Raw genomic sequence first — 19,616 nt, forward strand, 5'->3', positions numbered from 1 at the left:
GGATAGATTGGTGAAGGATAGATGTATGGATGGAAGAATGAAAGGGTGGACAGAAGAAGGATGGATGGATGAAAGGGTGGATGGATGAATGATGGATGGATGTGTGAAAAGGTGGGGATGAATGATGGGTAGATGGATGGATGAAAGGGTGGGTGGATGGATGGATGAAAGGGTGGATAGGTGATGGATGTATGGATGGGAGGACAAAAGGGTGGGTGGATGAAGGATGGGAAGATGAAAGGGTGGATGGATGTATGAATGGATAAAAGGTTGCATGGATGAATGATGGATGGATGTGTGAAAAGGTGGGTGGATGAATGATGGGTGGATGGAAGGAAGGGTGGATGGGTAAAGGATGGATGTATGGATGGAAGGATGAAAGGGTGGATGGACGAAGGATGGATGTATGGATGGAAGGATGAAAGGGTGGATGGATGGATGTGTGAAAGTGTGGGTGGATAAATGATGGAGGGATGTGATGAGGTCTAACAGGCGCATTTATGGTTGTCAAAAGTTGATGATGAGGAGTACCAGTTTCTAGAAACTTTTGTCGGAAAGGGGTCCTTACGCCTAAGAAGGTTTTACAAGGGGGTCTCGGCATCAAAAAGTTTGAAGACCTCTGCCTTAGGGGCTTGTAAATATGTCCCTCAGACTTGTGTAAATGTTGGGTATCAGTTCTACGCCAAACTGTTAAATAGTATGTTGGTTGCACACTGCTGAGCCCCAGTCTCTTCCAAACTGTTCATTCACCCAGGTCCTTGCCTGTCCGATTGACCAACCAGTTTGTGCCAAGCGGATAAATCTTCCATTTCCAACCAAATCTATAAGCCATTCAATCTGTGCCAATTCACTGATGCACCCACTCTCTGTCGACTGATAGGACCAGTCTGTGCCAAGCCAGCAAGCCTTTCGGATAGTGAAGAACTATTGATCCATCCAGAATACGCCGAACCACGGAGCTGTCAGCCAGCACCAAGCAATCTATCCATCGAGACTGCATCAAACGAATAAACTATTCATTATCGTTTTATAAGATGGCGGTGGAATGAGAACAAACACATCAACTCAGATTCATATTTTTTTAAATCCTGTTACTTCAACAAACGTTTCCTCTTTCTATTAGGTTAGGGTTGATGAACACTGTAATGTAAAGATAAGGGGAATGTCCCCACTATTGCAATGTGAGTATTGTCTCCCTTGCATGACATTTGCTTCTAAAAGCTGGTGTGACCTCTGTCATGCTCAGTCTGTGTAGGCTGAGTCCAATACACAGAAGGAGCTGCCACTTTTATTTAGGTCACACACATGCAAACATGGCTCTTTCCTGCCAATGAAAGTGATCAGGCTGTGCCATCACCTCAGTAGGAGAGGCACCCTCCCTCCTGCTCTAATGTGTAAGTTACAGAGGAATGCAATCTTTACTGAATTTGAGCTGCACGAGGAATAAGCAGATCCTGAGTGCAATGTGTGTTTTTACCAACCCAAACAGTAAATTCGATTTTTCCTCCATGTAAAGTCTGATGGTGAGAAAGGTGAAACATTATTACATCACACACATCCTGAGTGCAACCCCTGAGTAAACTTTCTGTAGTAGCCCCCAGCCTGCTGCTGGCTGGTTCCTAACCAGGCTTTTCAGCCAGTGTGAGGATCCTGGCTGCCTGGTGGCCTCTAGGGGACCATGTCACCTGCTTCAAAGGATTCTATCGGCCACTAGTGCTCATATGCATATGAACTTTATATCCCTAATAGACAAACTTCGGTATGCAAGTTTATGCATTACTGATAGTAAAGTTTGTTTCCTTCCATTTATTTGTATGTATTTACTGCATTGTGTTGTTATTAATGGTTGTACAATCTCATCACGTCTAGTGAAGTGAAGACTTGAGCCTGACCCAAACTCACACGTGGGAAAGCACAGAATGTGGTATGCGCCAGATTCCTGGCACCCCCTCAGTTAGATGGACACTAAGGTGTGGCACTTCTGCGAGGGAAAGTGGCAATCTTAAGCATTTGCACTTGCTAATTTAATCTTAGCAGCACTTTGGTTTCTGTCAGCAAGCAAAATTACACTAAAATAGTTTGAAATTGGATTAGGGGAAGCAGGTGGAGGCCAGGGCCGGACTGGGAACAGAACCGGCCCTGGCAAACTGCTCAGCCGCCCGCTCCCCTGGGGTGAGAGGGAGTGAAGCTGAGCAATTTGTGTGGGCCGGTTTTGGCCGATTTTGTTACAGGCGGCTGATATTGCCGACCTCTGGTAACAAAAACTGCCCCCAGGGGCCCAAAACCGGCCCCCACCCTAGCGGCCCACCTGGGGAAACGCCCGATGCCTGCTATGGCCAGTCCGGCCCTGGTGGAGGCGACGGTGTTGATCTGGCAGAACATGGTGAGGGAGGGGTCGAGTATGATGCCGAGGTACTGGGCGAGGTCCGTGGGGGTGGGATGGTTGCCAAGGGCAGTGGGCCACCAAGTGTTATCCCAGGCTGAGGGGGTGGGTCCAAGGACAAAGACTTCTGTCTTCTCCGAGTTGAGCTTCAGACAGCTGCTGCTCATCCAAGCTGTGACATCTTTCATTCCTTCCTGGAAGGCTGAGTCTGGTGTCTTTGGGGTTCTTTGTGAGGGTGAGGAGGAGTTGGGTGTTGTTGGTGCTGGATACGATGCTGAGTCCATGCTGTCTGACGATGGCGGCGAGGGGGGACATGTAGATGTAGAAGAGCATATGACTGAGCGACGATCCTTGGGGAACTCCGCAGTTGATCTCTGTGGATTCGGAGTGAAAAGGCGGGAATCTGATCCTTTAGGTTCTTTTGGCGAAGAAAGAGCATAGCCAGTCAAGGGTGGTTCCCTGTATGCCGGCGTCATGGAGTCTGGCTGTGAGAATGCGGTGGGAGAGGGTGTGGATGGCTGAGGAGAGGTATAGAAGGATGAGGGCCGCGGTGTGGCCTTGGCCAAGGAGTGAGAGGATGTTGTCTGTGGTGGCGAGGAGGGCGATCTCGGTGCTGTGGTTACTGCGGAATCCAGATTAGGAGAAGTCAGTCAGCTGGGTGTTGACGATCTTCTCAGCGACTTTGACTGCGAAGGGAAGGAGAGAGATGGGTTGGTAGTTTTTCAGGTCCGTCGGGCCTGTAGAGGGCTTCTTGAGGACTGGCTTGACATCTGCGTGTTTGCAATTGTTGGGGAAAGTGCTGGATTCGAAAGTGGCATTGATGGTGCGATGTAGCACGGGCGCTATGACTGTGGAAGATGTGCGGCGGGCAGTGGTCCATGGGGGCTCCTGAGTGGGTGCTCTTCATGGTTGAGGTGGTATCTTCGGTGATGACCGGGGTGCAGGCAGTGATGGTGGGCTGACTGTAGTTGACAGTGGCAACTGTGGTTTCTGGAGTCCATTCGCTGAAGTTTTCACAGAGGGTCTTGATCTTTAGGTGGAAGTAAGAGCCAAGTTTGTTGCATGGGTCCTGGGAGGGTGTGACGTCCGTGGCTTCAGCGTGGCTTCCGAGCCTAACTACATTGCAGCTGCCACAGCCATGCCAAAAGCAGTGTCAGCCAACCTGGCACCGCCAGATGGGCCGCCCTGCAGGCCAGTAGTGCGCGGGCCATTTTTATGTCCTGTGGTGTGTTTTTTCCCCCTTGGGCTAGTTTTGGCAGCACCTAGCCAGTTGTTTGACTGCATGGCCACCAGGTGGTGCAGCTGACTCTGGGCAGTGATCACTGTTTCAGCTGTCAGTAATGGGGGGAGGCGGGGCATGACACCGGTTGTGCCATCAGGAGAAATTATATTTTAAATCCAGAAACCAGGCCAGCAGCACCCGGAGTCGTACGCTCCCACACCCCTTGGAAACCATCATGAAGGTTTGTTGCAAAGCTCCGCCATGTCGCGATTTACCAATGCGGGCCACTTTTCTTTTAGGCTAGGGTCACTTTTTTGGTGCCATGGCCTGCCCCCCAAGGTTCTGCACCGTCCAGTCTTTTATCATCAGCCTTAGGCTGCCTGCGGGGGACAGAGGAGCCAGCCTCCACTCCAATGTGGACGCACATGCATTACCAGCATGTCAATGGGTCAGAGAAGAGTATTTTCAGTGTTACACCTCTGCTGTGAGAAAGAGCGCGAGCCTGAAGATTGAATGCTACAAAAAGTTAGGTGTTGCTTTTGCACGTCCCACGCTGCTGGACTTGCTGCCTCCATCTATCATGTTTAGATATCACCGACATTTTAAAGAAATAGTGAAAAACCTCATGGACTCGGACGCTGACCATAGTATCCAAGCACTCCAATGGAAAGCACTTTTAGGCAGGGTCAACCGGGATCAGTACATCCATTAATTTGCTCTGCTCACCCTCTTTTCAACTACACCATTCTCTACTTGGCAGCTGCCATTTTACCAAACATCAAAAGTGCTGTAGTTATTATGGCAGACCAGACAATGCCTCCCACATCCATATCTGCCCTTTAATTATCAACAAAGCCTGAACCCTTCCTATTTGGAAACTCAGATAAAGGATATCTCCAGGTTTGTGCACCAACATCCCATGCCCCGCCGACCAACCACAGCTGGTGAGTTCTTCCACCAACTCGGTCCCACATTGCGAATAAGGCCTTTCCTTTGGAGAGACGCTGACTCTCAGCTCCTGTAAAGTTTGGGCAATAGTTCTATCTCATTAAGAAGCATATTTACAGCAAAGCGACAGAGTGTGGCGGTAGACTTCCTGGCACAACGCTGCATTCCGGCACTTTAGAAATGCAGGGCTGCACCATATTTATAACAGTGCTGTGCAGCCCTGCATTTTCCCCTGCGCTGGCGCTAAACTCAGCAGCCTAGCACCAAGGCAGGCACCCTTGCACCCTAGTGCAAGGGGTCTGCATTGAGGGGAAAAAGATCATTCATGTGCAGGAAGGTCTCCCTTCCTGCACAGTAACGATCTTTAAATTACGTTTTATAACTTTTACGTGTGCTGCTTAATGCAGCACACAAAGAAGTTGGAAAACGTAATTTTGAGTGTGATTGTTTATGTGCAGGAAAGGTCATAAAGAATCAATGACAATTTGCTGTTTCCATGTGTGCTGCACAAAGCATCACACATGGAAACAGCAAAAACGAGAAGAAATAAATTATTTCTTCTCGTGTCACCTGTTTAAGACCAGGTTATCCCTTGCCTTAATTTTGACACTGCCTCCTGTTTACGCCACCCTTGTAAATAGGGGGCAGCATCAAAATCAATGAGTGTTGCAGTGGAACGCCCACCGCAACACCCACTGCCCACCCCTTTAATGCTAAGCATAGCGTGAAAGGGGGCCTTATTAACAAGGCAGTGTGAAGCCACTTGTAAATAAGGCAAAGCCCCTATCGCCACCACAACCACAAAGTGGCGTGTGGTGGCGATCAGGGCTTGTAAATATGCCCCCAAGTACCTCAGTCTGTCAGTTTTTCAATTGTCTTCTACTCTAGACCTAGAGCCAATTAATTTCGGGGACATTTAGGGGCATATTTACAAGCCCCTATCACCACCACAATGTCACTTTTCTCAACGTTGTGGTGACGATAGGGGCTTTGCCTTATTCACAAGGCAGCGTAAAGTCACTTAACGTGGCTTAACGCCGCCTTGCAAATAAGGCACCCTTTCACGCAATACTTAGTGTGAATGGGGCGGGCAATGGGTGTTGGGGAGGGCAACACCCATTGATTTTGACATTGCCCTATATTTACAAGGGTGGCGTAAATATGGGGCAGCGCCAAAATTAAGACCAGGGTCTTACCCTAGCGCAACAAGGAGAAATGCTTAATTTTTCCTCGTTTTTGCTGTTTCCATGTGTACTGCATTGTACAGCACACATAGAAACATCAAAACGCCATTGATTGTTTATGTGCAGGAAGGTGTCCCTTCATGCACATAAACAATAATTTTAAAAAGGACGTGTTGCAATTTCTATGTGTGCAGCACACATGGAAGTAGCAAATCACAATTTAAGAATTTGTATCTTGAGGAAGGGACACCTTCCTGCACAAAAACAGTAATTCCCCTCAATGCGGCACCCTTGCACTATGGTGCAAGTGCACCTGCGTTGGCGCTAGGCTTCTAAATTAGCACCAGCGCAGGGAGAACCACAAGGCTGCACCATATGGTTGTAAATACGGTGCAGCCCTGCATTTCAGAAGCTGCGAAGCGCGGCTATAAGCAAAGGAGGTTACCACCCCGCTCCGCCACTTCCTTGTAAATATGCCCCTTAATTTGTAAATTTAGAAAATAGTCCTTAGTAGTCTGTGGGCAATTGTACTGAAGGAACACCACATACACAAGTAGAACACAAGTGTCTTCAGGTGGCTGAAGATCAGACCAATAGGGGCCGTCCTTCCAGGAGGAATGGATTGGACTTTGGGTGCTTCTGTGAAGCTCTTTTATTGTGCTATGCAGAAGTGCCCAAATCTGAAACAGAGAGGGTAAAAGGATGCTCAGGAGCATCCACACATAATGAAGCACAAAAGCGATGGCTCTGATAGGTGTCTCAGTGCATGCGTAGGCGCAGATGAACAGGCGTCTCACCTCTTTCCTGGATGCATCTATTCCATCTGGCAGCTCTTCTGAGGTCTTGTTGACAATTTCCTCAGCCGGGTAGGTTTTAAATACCCCAGATGAAAAACTGGTAGAGGAGGTGAATGAGTCAATCTGTATGCTGGTGACATCCTGAATGAGGAAAAAGAGATGTAGTTAATGCCTCTCACTGTAGCCTTAGTTGCATCCCAGTTCATCCACAGCTCTGTACTGGGCGGTTAGCAACTTTGGTTGGGGACTAAGGTTTCCTGCTAAGCTCATCACCTCCTAACTATGTAGGTGTATTGATGTTTATTGTTTATCCAGCACACTTATATAACTTGAATAGCTGCTAGTTCTTTAATAGTAAGTGTTATTATTACCCAACTAGGGCTGAGATCTGCGCTGCACGATGCGTCTTTTGTAAATAGCGCTTCCAGACAGGGAGGGATGTGGGGGCATGAGGGGTCCCAGGACCATCAATAAGCCCAGTAAATCTGGGCGATCGTCTTGGCTCCTGGCTTTACCCAGGGCCTCTGAAGCCTCTATCCCTGGCCATGCAGTGAAATTAATGGCCATATTTAGCATTCACCCATCCGACCTTTCAGGAGCTCTTTTGAATGGAGATCCCCCTTTTGTCAGGTTATGGAACATTGTCCCAGAGCAATGGGGATTTTGCACTGATGGAACGCTGCAAATACTAAGGGCCTCATTTACAAGCCTCTTGCATCGCCCGTGAGTCACTATGACGCACCAGCAGCGTAATGGGCTTGTCCATATTTACAAGCCCCAGTATAGTCACCCTGTGTGGTTTTTCATGCCCTTGTAAATATGCCCCTTTCACACCTTACTCTGTGTGAAAGGGGCGTTCCATGGGTGTTGCTGTGGGTGTTCCCATGCAACATCCATAGAACCCAACGCATTTCCAGATTTACAATGTTTTGTAAAGCTGGGAAAGTGTCAGAATCCTACGCCTTCCCAGGGAAGCCGTCGGAATTGTGCAACGAGAAGAAATAACTTTTATTTCTCCTTGATTTTTCCTCTTTCTATGTGTGCTGAATTCTGCAGCACTGTTAGAAAGAGAAAAATGCCATCAATTGTTGTTTTTGTGCAGGAAGGTGTCCCTTCTTGCACAAAAACAGTCTCCCCACGACGCAGGCACCCTTGCATCATGACACACGGGTGTCTGTGTTGGCGCACAGCTGCTGTTTGTGTGTCGGCGCAGGGAGAGAGGACAGAAATGCGCCGTATCGTATAGATACAGCGCATTCCTCACCTTTAATTTTGACGCAGGGCAGCGCAGCAGGATAGGTTTGCTATTTGTATATTGCACAGGGTTGAAAACCATTCCCTTGGTCACTGTTCGTGTAGAGCATAGACTGGTGCTGAGCTAGTCGCAGCAGGAATAATGCTGATATTGATACCCGGTGCAAAGTGACAGTGGTTTCAATGAGAACCGGTAACAAAAGGCGCAAAATGAATACTGCGACATTTAATGACCGTCAGAAAAGGTGGATCTGTCAGGATATAAACCAGCAATGCATTTGCAGATAACAGCAGGCACAGTAGCCCAATGGGCTACCGTAACAGAGCTGATGCAATACTTCCTGAGCTCCACAAAATTCACCAGCAAATGTTGCGATACGGTCTCACCCCAGCCCTAATAGCCTTCCGGGTGCACAGGCCTAATGTGCAAATGACCTTCCCAAGCCCTTCTGTACTTTCATTGGCACAGATCTAACGTGTCTGACTCTCCCCGGCCCGTCTGTACTTTCATTGGAACGGGTCTAACATGTCTGACTTTCCCCAGCCCTTCGGTTCTTCCATTGGAACGGGTCTAACATGTCTAACTCTCCCCAGCCCATCTGTTCTTCCATTGGCACAGGTCTAACATGTCTGACTCTCCCCGGCCCGTCTGTACTTTCATTGGAACGGGTCTAACATGTCTGACTTTCCCCAGCCCTTCGGTTCTTCCATTGGAACGGGTCTAACATGTCTAACTCTCCCCAGCCCATCTGTTCTTCCATTGGCACAGGTCTAACATGTCTGACTCTCCCCAGCCCTTCTGTTCTTCCATTGACACTGGTCTAACGTCTGACTCTACCCAACCCTTCTTTTCTTCCATTGACATGGGTCTAACATGCGTCTGACTCTCCCCAGCCCTTCGGTTCTTCCATTGGAACGGGTCTAACATGTCTAACTCTCCCCAGCCCATCTGTTCTTCCATTGGCACAGGTCTAACATGTCTGACTCTCCCCAGCCCTTCTGTTCTTCCATTGACACTGGTCTAACGTCTGACTCTTCCCTGCCCTTCTGTTCTTCCAATGGCACGGATCTAACATGTCTGACTCTCCCCAGCCGTTCTGTTCTTCCAATGGCACGGGTGTAACCTCTGATTCTCTCCAGCCCTTCTGTTCTTCCAATGGCATGGGTGTAACCTCTGACTCTCCCCAGCCCTTCTGTTCTTCTATTGGTACGGGTCTAACATGTCTGACTTTCCCCAGGCCTTCTGTTCGTCCATTGGCACGGGTCTAACATGTCTGACTCCCCCAGCCCTTCTGTTCTTCCATTGGCACGGGTCTAACATGTCTGACTCTCCCCAGCCCTTCTGTTCTTCCATTGGCACGGTTCTAAGATGTCTGACTCTCCCCAGCACTTCTGTTCTTCTATTGACATGGATCTAACATGCGTCTGACTCTCTGCAGCCCTTCTGTTATTCCATTGGCACGGGTCTAACATGTCTGACTTTCTCCAGCCCTACTGTTCTTCCATTGACATCGGTATAACATGTCTGACTCTCCCCAGCCCTTCTGTTCTTCCATTGGCACGGGTGTAACATGTCTGACTCTCCCCAGCCCTTCTGTTCTTCCATTGACATCGGTATAACATGTCTGACTCCCCCAGCCCTTCTGTTCTTCCATTGACATGGGTTCAACATGTCTGACTCTCCTCAGGCCTTCTGTTCTTCCATTGGCACGGGTCTAAAATGTCTGACTCTCCCCAGCCCTTGTGTTACTTCCATTGGCACGGGTATAACATGTCTGACTCTCCCCAGCCCTTCTGTTCTTCCATTGACATGGGTGTAACATGCATCTGACTCTCCCCAGCCCTTCTGTTCTTCCATCGACATGGTTCTAACATGTCTGACTCTCCCCAGCCCTCCTATTCTTCCATTGGCACGGGTCTAAGATGTCTAACTCTCCCCAGCACTTCTGTTCTTCTATTGACATGGATCTAACATGCGTCTGACTCTCCCCAGCCCTTCTGTTCTTCCATTGGCACGGGTCTAACATGTCTGACTCTCCCCAGCCCTTCTGTTCTTCCATTGGCATGGTAGAGAGGTGTGGCTCACTGGTTGGAGGCGGCAGACCCGAGTGCAGAGAACGGCCCGGGACCAGGGTTCGATTCCCGACGCGGCAGGGTCTTGGACCAGGATCAGCGGACTGATAATTCTCGCATCGGTGCCCACTCCGACCAGGGAGCACACTCGGCAACTCTGGGCATTAGCTTGCCTCATCTCTACAACGGCCCCCACAGACGCCAGGGATGCCTGGTTTCACCCTGGAGATACCCAAAAGGGACCATCTCACAGGGAAAACCAGGACGGGTTCCCCAGCGGTCTACAGCGCCGGGACACTCGGGTAGAGTAACTGTGCGCTATACAAGTATCCCACATTTACATTTACATTCTAACATGTCTGACTCTCCCCAGCCCTTCTGTTCTTCCATTGGCATGGGTCTAACATGTCTGACTCTCCCCAGCCCTTCTGTTCTTCCATTGACATCGGTCTAACATGTCTGACTCCCCCCAGTCCTTCTGTTCTTCCATTGACATTGGTCTAACATGTCTGACTCTACTCAGGCCTTCTGTTCTTCCATTGGCACGGGTCTAACATGTCTGACTTTCCTCAGCCCTTCTGTTCTTCCATTGGCACAGGTCTAAAATGTCTGACTCTCCCCAGCCCTTGTGTTACTTCCATTGGCACGGGTCTAACATGTCTGACTCTCCCCAGCACTTCTGTTCTTCCATTGACATGGGTCTAACATGGCCTGACTCTCCCCAGCCCTTCTGTTCTTCCATTGGTACGGGTCTAACATGTCTGACTTTCCTCAGCTTTTCTGTTCTTCCATTGACGCGGGTCTAAGATGCGTCTGACTCTCCCCAGCCCTTCTGTTCTTCCATTGGCATTGGTCTACCATGTGTCTGACTCTCCCCAGCTCTTCTGTTCTTCCATTGGAATGGGTCTAACATGTCTGACTTTCCCCAGCCCTTCTGTTCTTCCAATGGCATGGGTCTAACATGACTGACTCTCCCCAGCCCTTCTGTTCTTCCAATGGCACTGGTCTAACTTGTCTGACTCTCCCCAGCCCTTCTGTTCTTCCATTGGCACGGATCTAACATGTCTGACTCTCCCCAGCCCATCTGTTCTTCCATTGACTCGAGTGTAACGTCTGACTCGCCCCAGCCCTTCTGTTCTTCCAATAACAGGTCTAACATGTCTGACTCTCCCCAGCCCTTCTGTTCTTCCATTGACATGGATCTTAAATGTGTCTGAATCTCTCCAGCCCTTCTGTTCTTCCATTGGCACAGGTCTAACATGTCTGACTTTCCTCAGCTTTTCTGTTCTTCCATTGGCACGGGTCTAACATGTCTGACTCCCCCCAGCCCCTCTGTTCTTCCATTGACACTGGTGTAACGACTGACTCTCCCCAGCCCTTCTGTTCTTCCAATAGCAAGGGTCTAACATATCTGACTCTCCCCAACCCTTCTGCTCTTCCATTGACATGGGTCTAACATGCGTCTGACTCTCCCCAGCCCTTCTATTCTTCCATTGGTACAGGTCTAACATGTCTGACTTTCCTCAGCTTTTCTGTTCTTCCATTGGCACGGGTCTAACATGTCTGACTCTCCCCAGCCCTTCTGTTCTTCCAATGGCATGGGTCTAGCATGTCTGACTCTCCCAAGCCCTTCTATTCTTCCAATGGCACAGGTCTAACATGTCTGACTCTCCCCAGCCCTTCTGTCCTTCCTTTGGCACGGGTCTAACATTTCTGACTCCCCCCAGCCCTTCTGTTCTTCCATTGACATGGGTCTAACATGCGTCTGACTCTCCCCAGCCCTTCTGTTCTTCCATTGGTACGGGTCTAACATGTCTGACTCTCCCCAGCCCTTCTGTTCTTCCAAAGGCACAGGTCTAACATGTCTGACTCTCCCCAGCCCTTCTGTTCTTCCATTGACATGGATCTTAAATGTGTCTGAATCTCTCCAGCCCTTCTGTTCTTCCATTAGCACAGGCCTAACATGTCTGACTCTCCCCAGCCCCTCTGTTCTTTCATTGACACTGGTGTAACGTCTGACTCTCCCCAGCCCTTCTGTTCTTCCAATAGCAAGGGTCTAACATATCTGACTCTCCCGAACCCTTCTGCTCTTCCATTGACATGGATCTTAAATGCGTCTGACTCTCCCCAGCCCTTCTGTTCTTCCATTGACATGGGTCTAACATGCGTCTGACTCTCCCCAGCCCTTCTATTCTTCCATTGGTACAGGTCTAACATGTCTGACTTTCCTCAGCTTTTCTGTTCTTCCATTGGCACGGGTCTAACATGTCTGACTCTCCCCAGCCCTTCTGTTCTTCCAATGGCATGGGTCTAGCATGTCTGACTCTCCCAAGCCCTTCTATTCTTCCAATGGCACAGGTCTAACATGTCTGACTCTCCCCAGCCCTTCTGTCCTTCCTTTGGCACGGGTCTAACATTTCTGACTCCCCCCAGCCCTTCTGTTCTTCCATTGACATGGGTCTAACATGCGTCTGACTCTCCCCAGCCCGTCTGTTCTTCCATTGGTACGGGTCTAACATGTCTGACTCTACCCAGCCCTTCTGTTCTTCCATTGACACTGGTGTAACGTCTGACTCTCCCCAGCCCTTCTGTTCTTCCAATAGCAAGGGTCTAACATATCTGACTCTCCCCAACCCTTCTGCTCTTCCATTGACATGGATCTTAAATGCGTCTGACTCTCCCCAGCCCTTCTGTTCTTCCATTGACATGGGTCTAACATGAGTCTGACTCTCCCCAGCCCTTCTATTCTTCCATTGGTACAGGTCTAACATGTCTGACTTTCCTCAGCTTTTCTGTTCTTCCATTGGCACAGGTCTAACATGTCTGACTCTCCCCAGCCCTTCTGTTCTTCCAATGGCATGGGTCTAGCATGTCTGACTCTCCCAAGCCCTTCTATTCTTCCAATGGCACAGGTCTAACATGTCTGACTCTCCCCAGCCCTTCTGTCCTTCCTTTGGCACGGGTCTAACATGTTTGACTCGCCCCAGCCCTTCTGTTCTTCCAATGGCACGGGTCTAACATGTCTGACTCTCCCCAGCCCTTCTGTTCTTCCATTGACAAGGATCTTAAATGTGTCTGAATCTCTCCAGCCCTTCTGTTCTTCCATTAGCACAGGCCTAACATGTATGACTCTCCCCAGCCCCTCTGTTCTTTCATTGACACTGGTGTAACGTCTGACTCTCCCCAGCCCTTCTGTTCTTCCAATAGCAAGGGTCTAACATATCTGACTCTCCCCAACCCTTCTGCTCTTCCATTGACATGGATCTTAAATGCGTCTGACTCTCCCCAGCCCTTCTGTTCTTCCATTGACATGGGTCTAACATGCGTCTGACTCTCCCCAGCCCTTCTATTCTTCCATTGGTACAGGTCTAACATGTCTGACTTTCCTCAGCTTTTCTGTTCTTCCATTGGCACGGGTCTAACATGCCTGACTCTCCCCAGCCCTTCTGTTCTTCCATTGGTACGGGTCTAACATGTCTGACTCTCCGCATCCCTTCTTTTCTTCCATTGACATGGGTCTAACATGTGCCTGACTCTCCCCAGCCCTTCTGCTCTTCCATTGACATGGGTCTAACATGCGCCTGACTCTCCCCAGCCCTTCTGTTCTTCCATTGGCATGGGTCTAACATGTGCCTGACTCTCCCCAGCCCTTCTGTTCTTCCATTGGTACGGGTCTAACATGTCTGACTCTCCCCAGCCCTTCTGTTCTTCCATTGGTACGGGTCTAACAGGCGCCTGACTCTCCCCAGCCCTTCTGTTCTTCCATTGGTACGGGTCTAACAGGCGCCTGACTCTACCCAGCCCTTCTGTTCTTCCATTGACATGGGTCTAACATGCGCCTGACTCTCCCCAGCCCTTCTGTTATTCCATTGATATGGATCTTAAATGCGCCTGACTCTCCCCAGCCCTTCTGTTATTCCATTGATATGGATCCTAAATGCGCCTGACTCTCCCCAGCCCTTCTGTTCTTCCATTGACATGGGTCTATCATGCGCCTGACTCTCCCCAGCCCTTCTGTTCTTCCATTGACATGGGTCTAGCATGCGCCTGACTCTCCCCAGCCCTTCTGTTCTTCCATTGACATGGGTCTAGCATGCGCCTGACTCTCCCCAGCCCTTCTGTTCTTCCATTGACATGGGTCTAACATGTCTGACTCTCCCCAGCCCTTCTGTTCTTCCATTGACATGGGTCTAACATGCGCCTGACTCTCCCCAGCCCTTCTGTTCTTCCATTGGTACGGGTCTAACATGTCTGACTACCCCAGCCCTTCTGTTCTTCTATTGGCCCGGGTCTAACATGTCTGACTCTCCCCTGCCCTTCTGTTCTTCCATTGACATGGGTCTAACATGCGCCTGACTCTCCCAAGAGCTACGAGCCCTTCAGAGGCCTCCGAGTTACACTATTTCCCTCCAAGTCAAGCACATCAAGCGTCCTGGAAAAAAAGGTTCTATGAAAAAGGACATTAAAATGACATGATAAAGGGAGAATGAAGTGACATCATGAATACCTGGAACACAAACGAGTGAGAAGAGGAGGGGAGAGGAAGAGGAGCAAAAAAGGAGAGAAAACAGCAGAATATGAGGATGCGCTCTTCTCCTCCTTAAAAGCTCGCAGACTCTACTGGTCCTGCCGAAGTGACGTCATAGCACGTCATTTTGTCAGAACGTCTTCACTACACTTACCTTCGTCAGCTGAGCAATCAAGCTGGGGTCTCCCAGCTCGGCCTTCATTTCCTCGTAGGATTTCTGGTTCTGTGGAGCAAATGAGAACTACTTTACTGTCAGAACATAACCTTCCGCAGACCGCAAGCCTTACAGCAATTCATGAAGCAATATTGCCTTCTCCTCTGCTTTTACAGGCTGCTGATTAAGCATTAATGCCCTCAGCTCAGGGTGATAACTGTAGGAAAGTGGGATCTGCTTCTATAGTTACCCCCACTTCTGGCCTGGTGCTAAGCTGCTACTTACTGGTCTAACTGGGATCCTGCTAATCAGGGTCCCAGTCGATCTGCCTTCTCCCTAAATTGTTGTGTTCAGTACTTAGGTACATCCCAGCTTGGATACTGGGGTACCCTTATAAGTCCCTAGTATATGGTTCTAAGGTACCCAGGGCATAGGTACCCCAGAGATCTCCCATGGGCTGATGCCACCCATGAGAGACCATTCAAAATGGAACTACATGTCTGCCGTTGCAGATTTACAAGCCCCGAGCACTGCCAGTACGTCACTTTTTGTGTCGCACTGGCAGCGCATTTCCCTGCCCCATATTTACAAGGACAGGAAAAGCCACCCTGCGTGGCTTTTCCTGTCCTTGTAAATATGGCCCCTTTACATGCAGCACTTTGCGTGAAAGGGGCGTTCCATGGGTGTTGCTGTGGGTGTTCCCATGCCAAAGACATGCCATGTTCCAAAGACATTTCCAGATTTACTAGGAATCGTAAACCTGTAAATGCGTCAGTATGCTACACCAACCTAGGGGTGGCGTAGTGAGGCGCAACGAGGAGAAATGTTTAATTTCTCCTCGGGTTTTTCCTCTTTCAATGGGTGCAGCACGCATTGAAAGAGCAAAATGCCTTTAGTGATTGTTTTTGTGCAGGAAGTTGCTCCATCCTGTACAAAAACAATCTCCCTATAGCGCAGGCATCCTTGCACCAAGTGCACGGGGGCGTGCGCCAGCTCATGGCAGCTGTTTGTGCGCCAGCGCAGGGGAGAGCACAGGAATGCGACATATCTTTGTAAATATGTCGCATTCCTGTGCTCTGAAAGTGCCGCAGCCTGGTCCTCTTCAGCGTCGCCTGATCCCCACAGAGTCAAGGTCATCGTCATCCATCCTGCAATGTCCGACATTGGAGGCATTCTTCTTCCAAGTCTCCTGGTCACTCCTGAGTGACATAGACTCTGTCCCCTCTGTTTGCAGGTACCTCTCATCCAGAATCCATACTTGGATTCCACCGGACACTTTCTCCTCTTCCAGCAGCAGCACTTTCCTGACATCCTCCACTGGGTTCGATGCCGGTTTTCAACACCAATTCACAAGTATGCACCCAGCTTCCCTGGTGTCTTCCACTGGGTTTCTTCAGGGGCCACTGGTAAGGGTCCTTAAACTTTAACACTTTAACTGCGACTTTCCCATAGAAATATTCGGAGCACGCAGTCGTCTTCCCACATGGCACACGCTCTCCAGGGGGTCCCTGTCAACTCGCCTTGGGTGGTTCCTGGGGGTCCCAGCATTTCTATGTCCTCTCGACACTGTCTTGACTTGAGTCGTGGTTCTTATACCACTTTCTTAGTATATGGTTTGGTCCCCCCCTAGGGCCGCTGTGTATTTCGTGCCATTTACTGTGTTTCTTTGCTTAAGATTTGTATGCATTGTGCATATCTCCGGGTAGGAGATATTTTTATGTGTTGGAGAGTATCATATAATAAAAACATATTTTTACAATACTTTGTGTGGTTCAAGCTGCTTTACACTCCTTCTGGACTAAGCCTGAAGGCTGCTCTCTACAGCTACCAATTAGCGAGTGTTGTCTGGACTGGTGCAAGGTGCCCACTTATGTTAGTGGACATCATATACCGGGCCAGCTTCTCACAATAACCATAGTTAATGCCCTCTCAAGAGAGAGCATTAACCATTGTAATTGCTCCCTAAAAGAGTGTAAAATCAAGGGAAGGCCAATGAAAATATGTTAATGCCTGAAATTGTGTGGTCTATCAATCAATCAACTCGGATTTGTAGAGTGCGGCTAATCACCCACGAGGGCATCCAGGCGCTAGGTTCTTGCTGGGAAAAATTCAAATTTAAAATTGATACTTGTATAGCGCACTACTCACCCGCAAGGGTCTCAAGGCGCTTGTACGAATACTGCTGTGGAACCCATCCTGGCTTTCCCTGTGAGGCGTCCACTCCTGGGCACCCCCAAGGTAGAGGTCAGGCATCCTTAGCGCTGTGGGGGCCATTGTGGAGATTAAGCAAGCTATTACCCAGAGTTGCAGAGTGGGACTCCATGATTGGAATAGGCACTGAGGCGCGAATTATCAGGTCTGTGGAATTTTGAGCCCAAGACCCGCCGAGGCGGGGAATTGAACCCTGGTCCCGGGCTAGATAGACCTCTGCATCAGGGTCTGCCGCTCTAACCATTGAGCCACACTTCTCCAAAATCAGGTCTTGAGTCCCTTTATGAATTCAAGGAGAGAGGATGATCTTTGAAGGTAAAGGGGAATGTCGTTTGAGGACTTGGAGGCAAAGTAGGGGAAGGGTCGCCGCCCCCTGTAGCTTCAGTGGATGCGGGAAGTGTGTGCGAGGGGGAGGGAGGCGGAGCGCAGGTGTCTGGAGGGTTGGTGGTAGTTCAGACGGCGGCTGATGTATGCTGGTCCTTGGTGAAGAAGGGCTCTGTAGGCGTGTGTCAGCATCTTGAATTGACATCTTTTCTGAATGGAGAACCAGAGGAGGCTCCTGAGGTGGGGCGATGTGGGTCTGTCTGGGTTGGTCGAGCATGAGTCTGGTAGCTAAGTTCTATATTGTCTGAAGTCTCTTCAAGAGTTGGGTGGCGATTCCTGTGTAGAGCGGGTTGCTGTACCACAGTCGGCTGGTAAAGGATCTTTTACCACCTGTCCTTCTGATCTCACCTGACCAGTGCTTAATTTGTAAAATATGAAGTGCAGGTGCTAAAATGTTTGTCGGAGGCCACACCTACATTTCTCTGGCTCCACCCACTCCCTCCACTGGCTCCACCCACTTACTCGATTAGCTCCACCCACATCTTCAACTGGCTTTGATACAAAAGAAACACGTGGTCAGGCATGAGAAGAGCGTGGAAAGGGACCAGTAAGTATGTGCCTCAGGCAGAGCGAGAAATAACTTAAACAGAGAGGAGATGGTCTTTTGGGGATAGCATGGTCTAAGAGTACTGTCTTGCACACAGCAACATTATAGTAGAGGAATTCTCTTGTACCGTTCGGAAGGTGTGCATTTGTCTTTCATGGCAAATAAGCGTATCTATCTGCTGAATTTAAGAGAAAACATGGTAAGCATCTAGGGGAAGAACCTGTGGTGCTAGAAGGATCAGTAATGTTGGGTGATTTTATAATGTGGTGGGGCAGGAAAACATCCAATCAGCAGTGCTCTCAGGTGGCCATTTCAAGTGTGGACTATAGATTCAAGTCAAGAATTGAACTTAATGCCTGTGTTCTCTTTAAACTTATCAAACAAGTTGACATTTATAAGCTGGTATTCAAATCCAATGCTGCAAAAGGGTTTCCCGGTTGTCTAACTATTGTGAAGGTCTAACCAGCCGAGCATTCCAAAGGTGTTCTAGGGACATCCAGGCTAGTGCCGGACACCTGGCGCTCAATATTTCATCGGCCTCAAATCACACATGCAGTCTGGCTTAAAACATTATTGCCTAGCTGCGGGCAGGTTAGATAAGCACGCCATTCTGATAATACAGTGCTCCGAATTGGATCTTACAGGCACAAGAAACTCACTAAAAGGGACACATACCACAGAAATACTCCTGAGTCCTGAAGGAGCACCCAGGCGGTGTAAAATGCACTAAGTGGATTGGGCTCAAAAAATTATAATTAACTGTACATCATGAGAAACTTCAGTTAAAAATTCCCAATGAAGTATTTGCGCAAGTCATTTTAACCTCAATAACAGTGTTGGAAGCCACAACAGACCCTATTGGAGTTGAAAAGAAGATTCTTGGGGTAACAAATCCAGGGCCAGTCTGCATGTGAGCACACAGGTTAAACTCAATGACCCTAACCAGACTTGAGCGCGATGCCGCCTCCACTACCCGGGCGTTTTGGCAAAGCCACCTCTGTGTACAGGGCTCTCTGGTGCTTGACACTGGTCTGCTATGTGGGCAATGGGCATGAACAAGGATATAGCTTCACCACCCAATGTAGGACGTCATCCTTACCTCGTAAGTGCCCACTACCCGCCCTATTGTTTGTTGAGCTGAATCAGTGTCAGTCTCAAAAAGAAACATGGGCGAAAAAAGATCGGAGGTGGAAACATATTTTGGTTTTATTCAAAGAGCATTTTCGGTTTGTTGATAACAGCTCCTGAAATTTCTAACTTACTGTACACCATTTTTCTTTGTCGCTGTGCATGTTGTCAAAAACCTACTCTGGCACAGAGGCGATTAAGTTCGGCTCTGTTCTAAGACAACAGTGAAGAAAAAAAGTAGACTTGTTCTTATTGACAACTGCTTTAGCCGGCTGTCTCTGCCTAAATACCAGTCCAGCAGAACAACCTTGCTTACACCCCAATGCCTATGGTGACGTGACACACGACACAGACATTTTTCCTCACCTTTGTGGCTAAAGCCACGGACCCTGGTCTCCTTGGCCGGCCCTTTGGCGGTGACCCACGACCCCCCGTGTGCTTTCTGCTCTCTCCAAGTGACCTTGCCCCTAGTTAGTTAAATTTTCGTCAAACAGCGACACTTTTAGTTAACATATCTGACACTCTGGAACACACTGCAAACACACCAGTAGTTTGTTCCTTAATTAGTTCAGAACCCTTTGAGGGAAGGAAGAGGGAACAAATGCTGCTGCCTGCCTATGCCTGTCTTTTAGGGAAGGCCTGGGAAAGTGAAACCAAACTGTGTTTTGTCGACTGGTAACTAATTAGTGCGGGCTGCGCACCAGCCAGCACGTTTGGAGTTAAAGTAGTTTACACTGAAGTTTGAAAGACGAATAGGCAATTTTCAACCACTATGCGTTTCACTATTCAACAGCCTTTCTGAG

General features: G+C 49.0%; 1 protein-coding gene across 4 annotated transcripts in view; it reads right to left on the reverse strand.

Annotated features, from left to right (window-relative positions):
- VIL1 (villin 1) overlaps positions 1–19,616 on the reverse strand; it is a 154,936-nt gene that overhangs the window by 13,983 nt on the left and 121,337 nt on the right. For 3 of the 4 annotated variants that reach the window (XM_086954458.1, XM_086954459.1, XM_086954460.1), the window contains 2 exons: positions 14,544–14,612; positions 6,535–6,675 (listed from right to left, as the gene is read on the reverse strand). In XM_086954458.1, the coding sequence (XP_086810584.1) occupies positions 6,535–6,675; positions 14,544–14,612 (210 nt within the window). Of the gene's footprint in view, positions 1–6,534; positions 6,676–12,000; positions 12,081–13,134; positions 14,613–19,616 lie in introns of those variants that run through there. The other variant, XR_015308330.1, reaches the window with a different exon arrangement.

The sequence above is a fragment of the Lissotriton vulgaris genome, chromosome 2_1 (genome assembly GCF_964263255.1).
Source record: "Lissotriton vulgaris chromosome 2_1, aLisVul1.2, whole genome shotgun sequence".
Lineage (NCBI taxonomy): Eukaryota > Metazoa > Chordata > Amphibia > Caudata > Salamandridae > Lissotriton > Lissotriton vulgaris.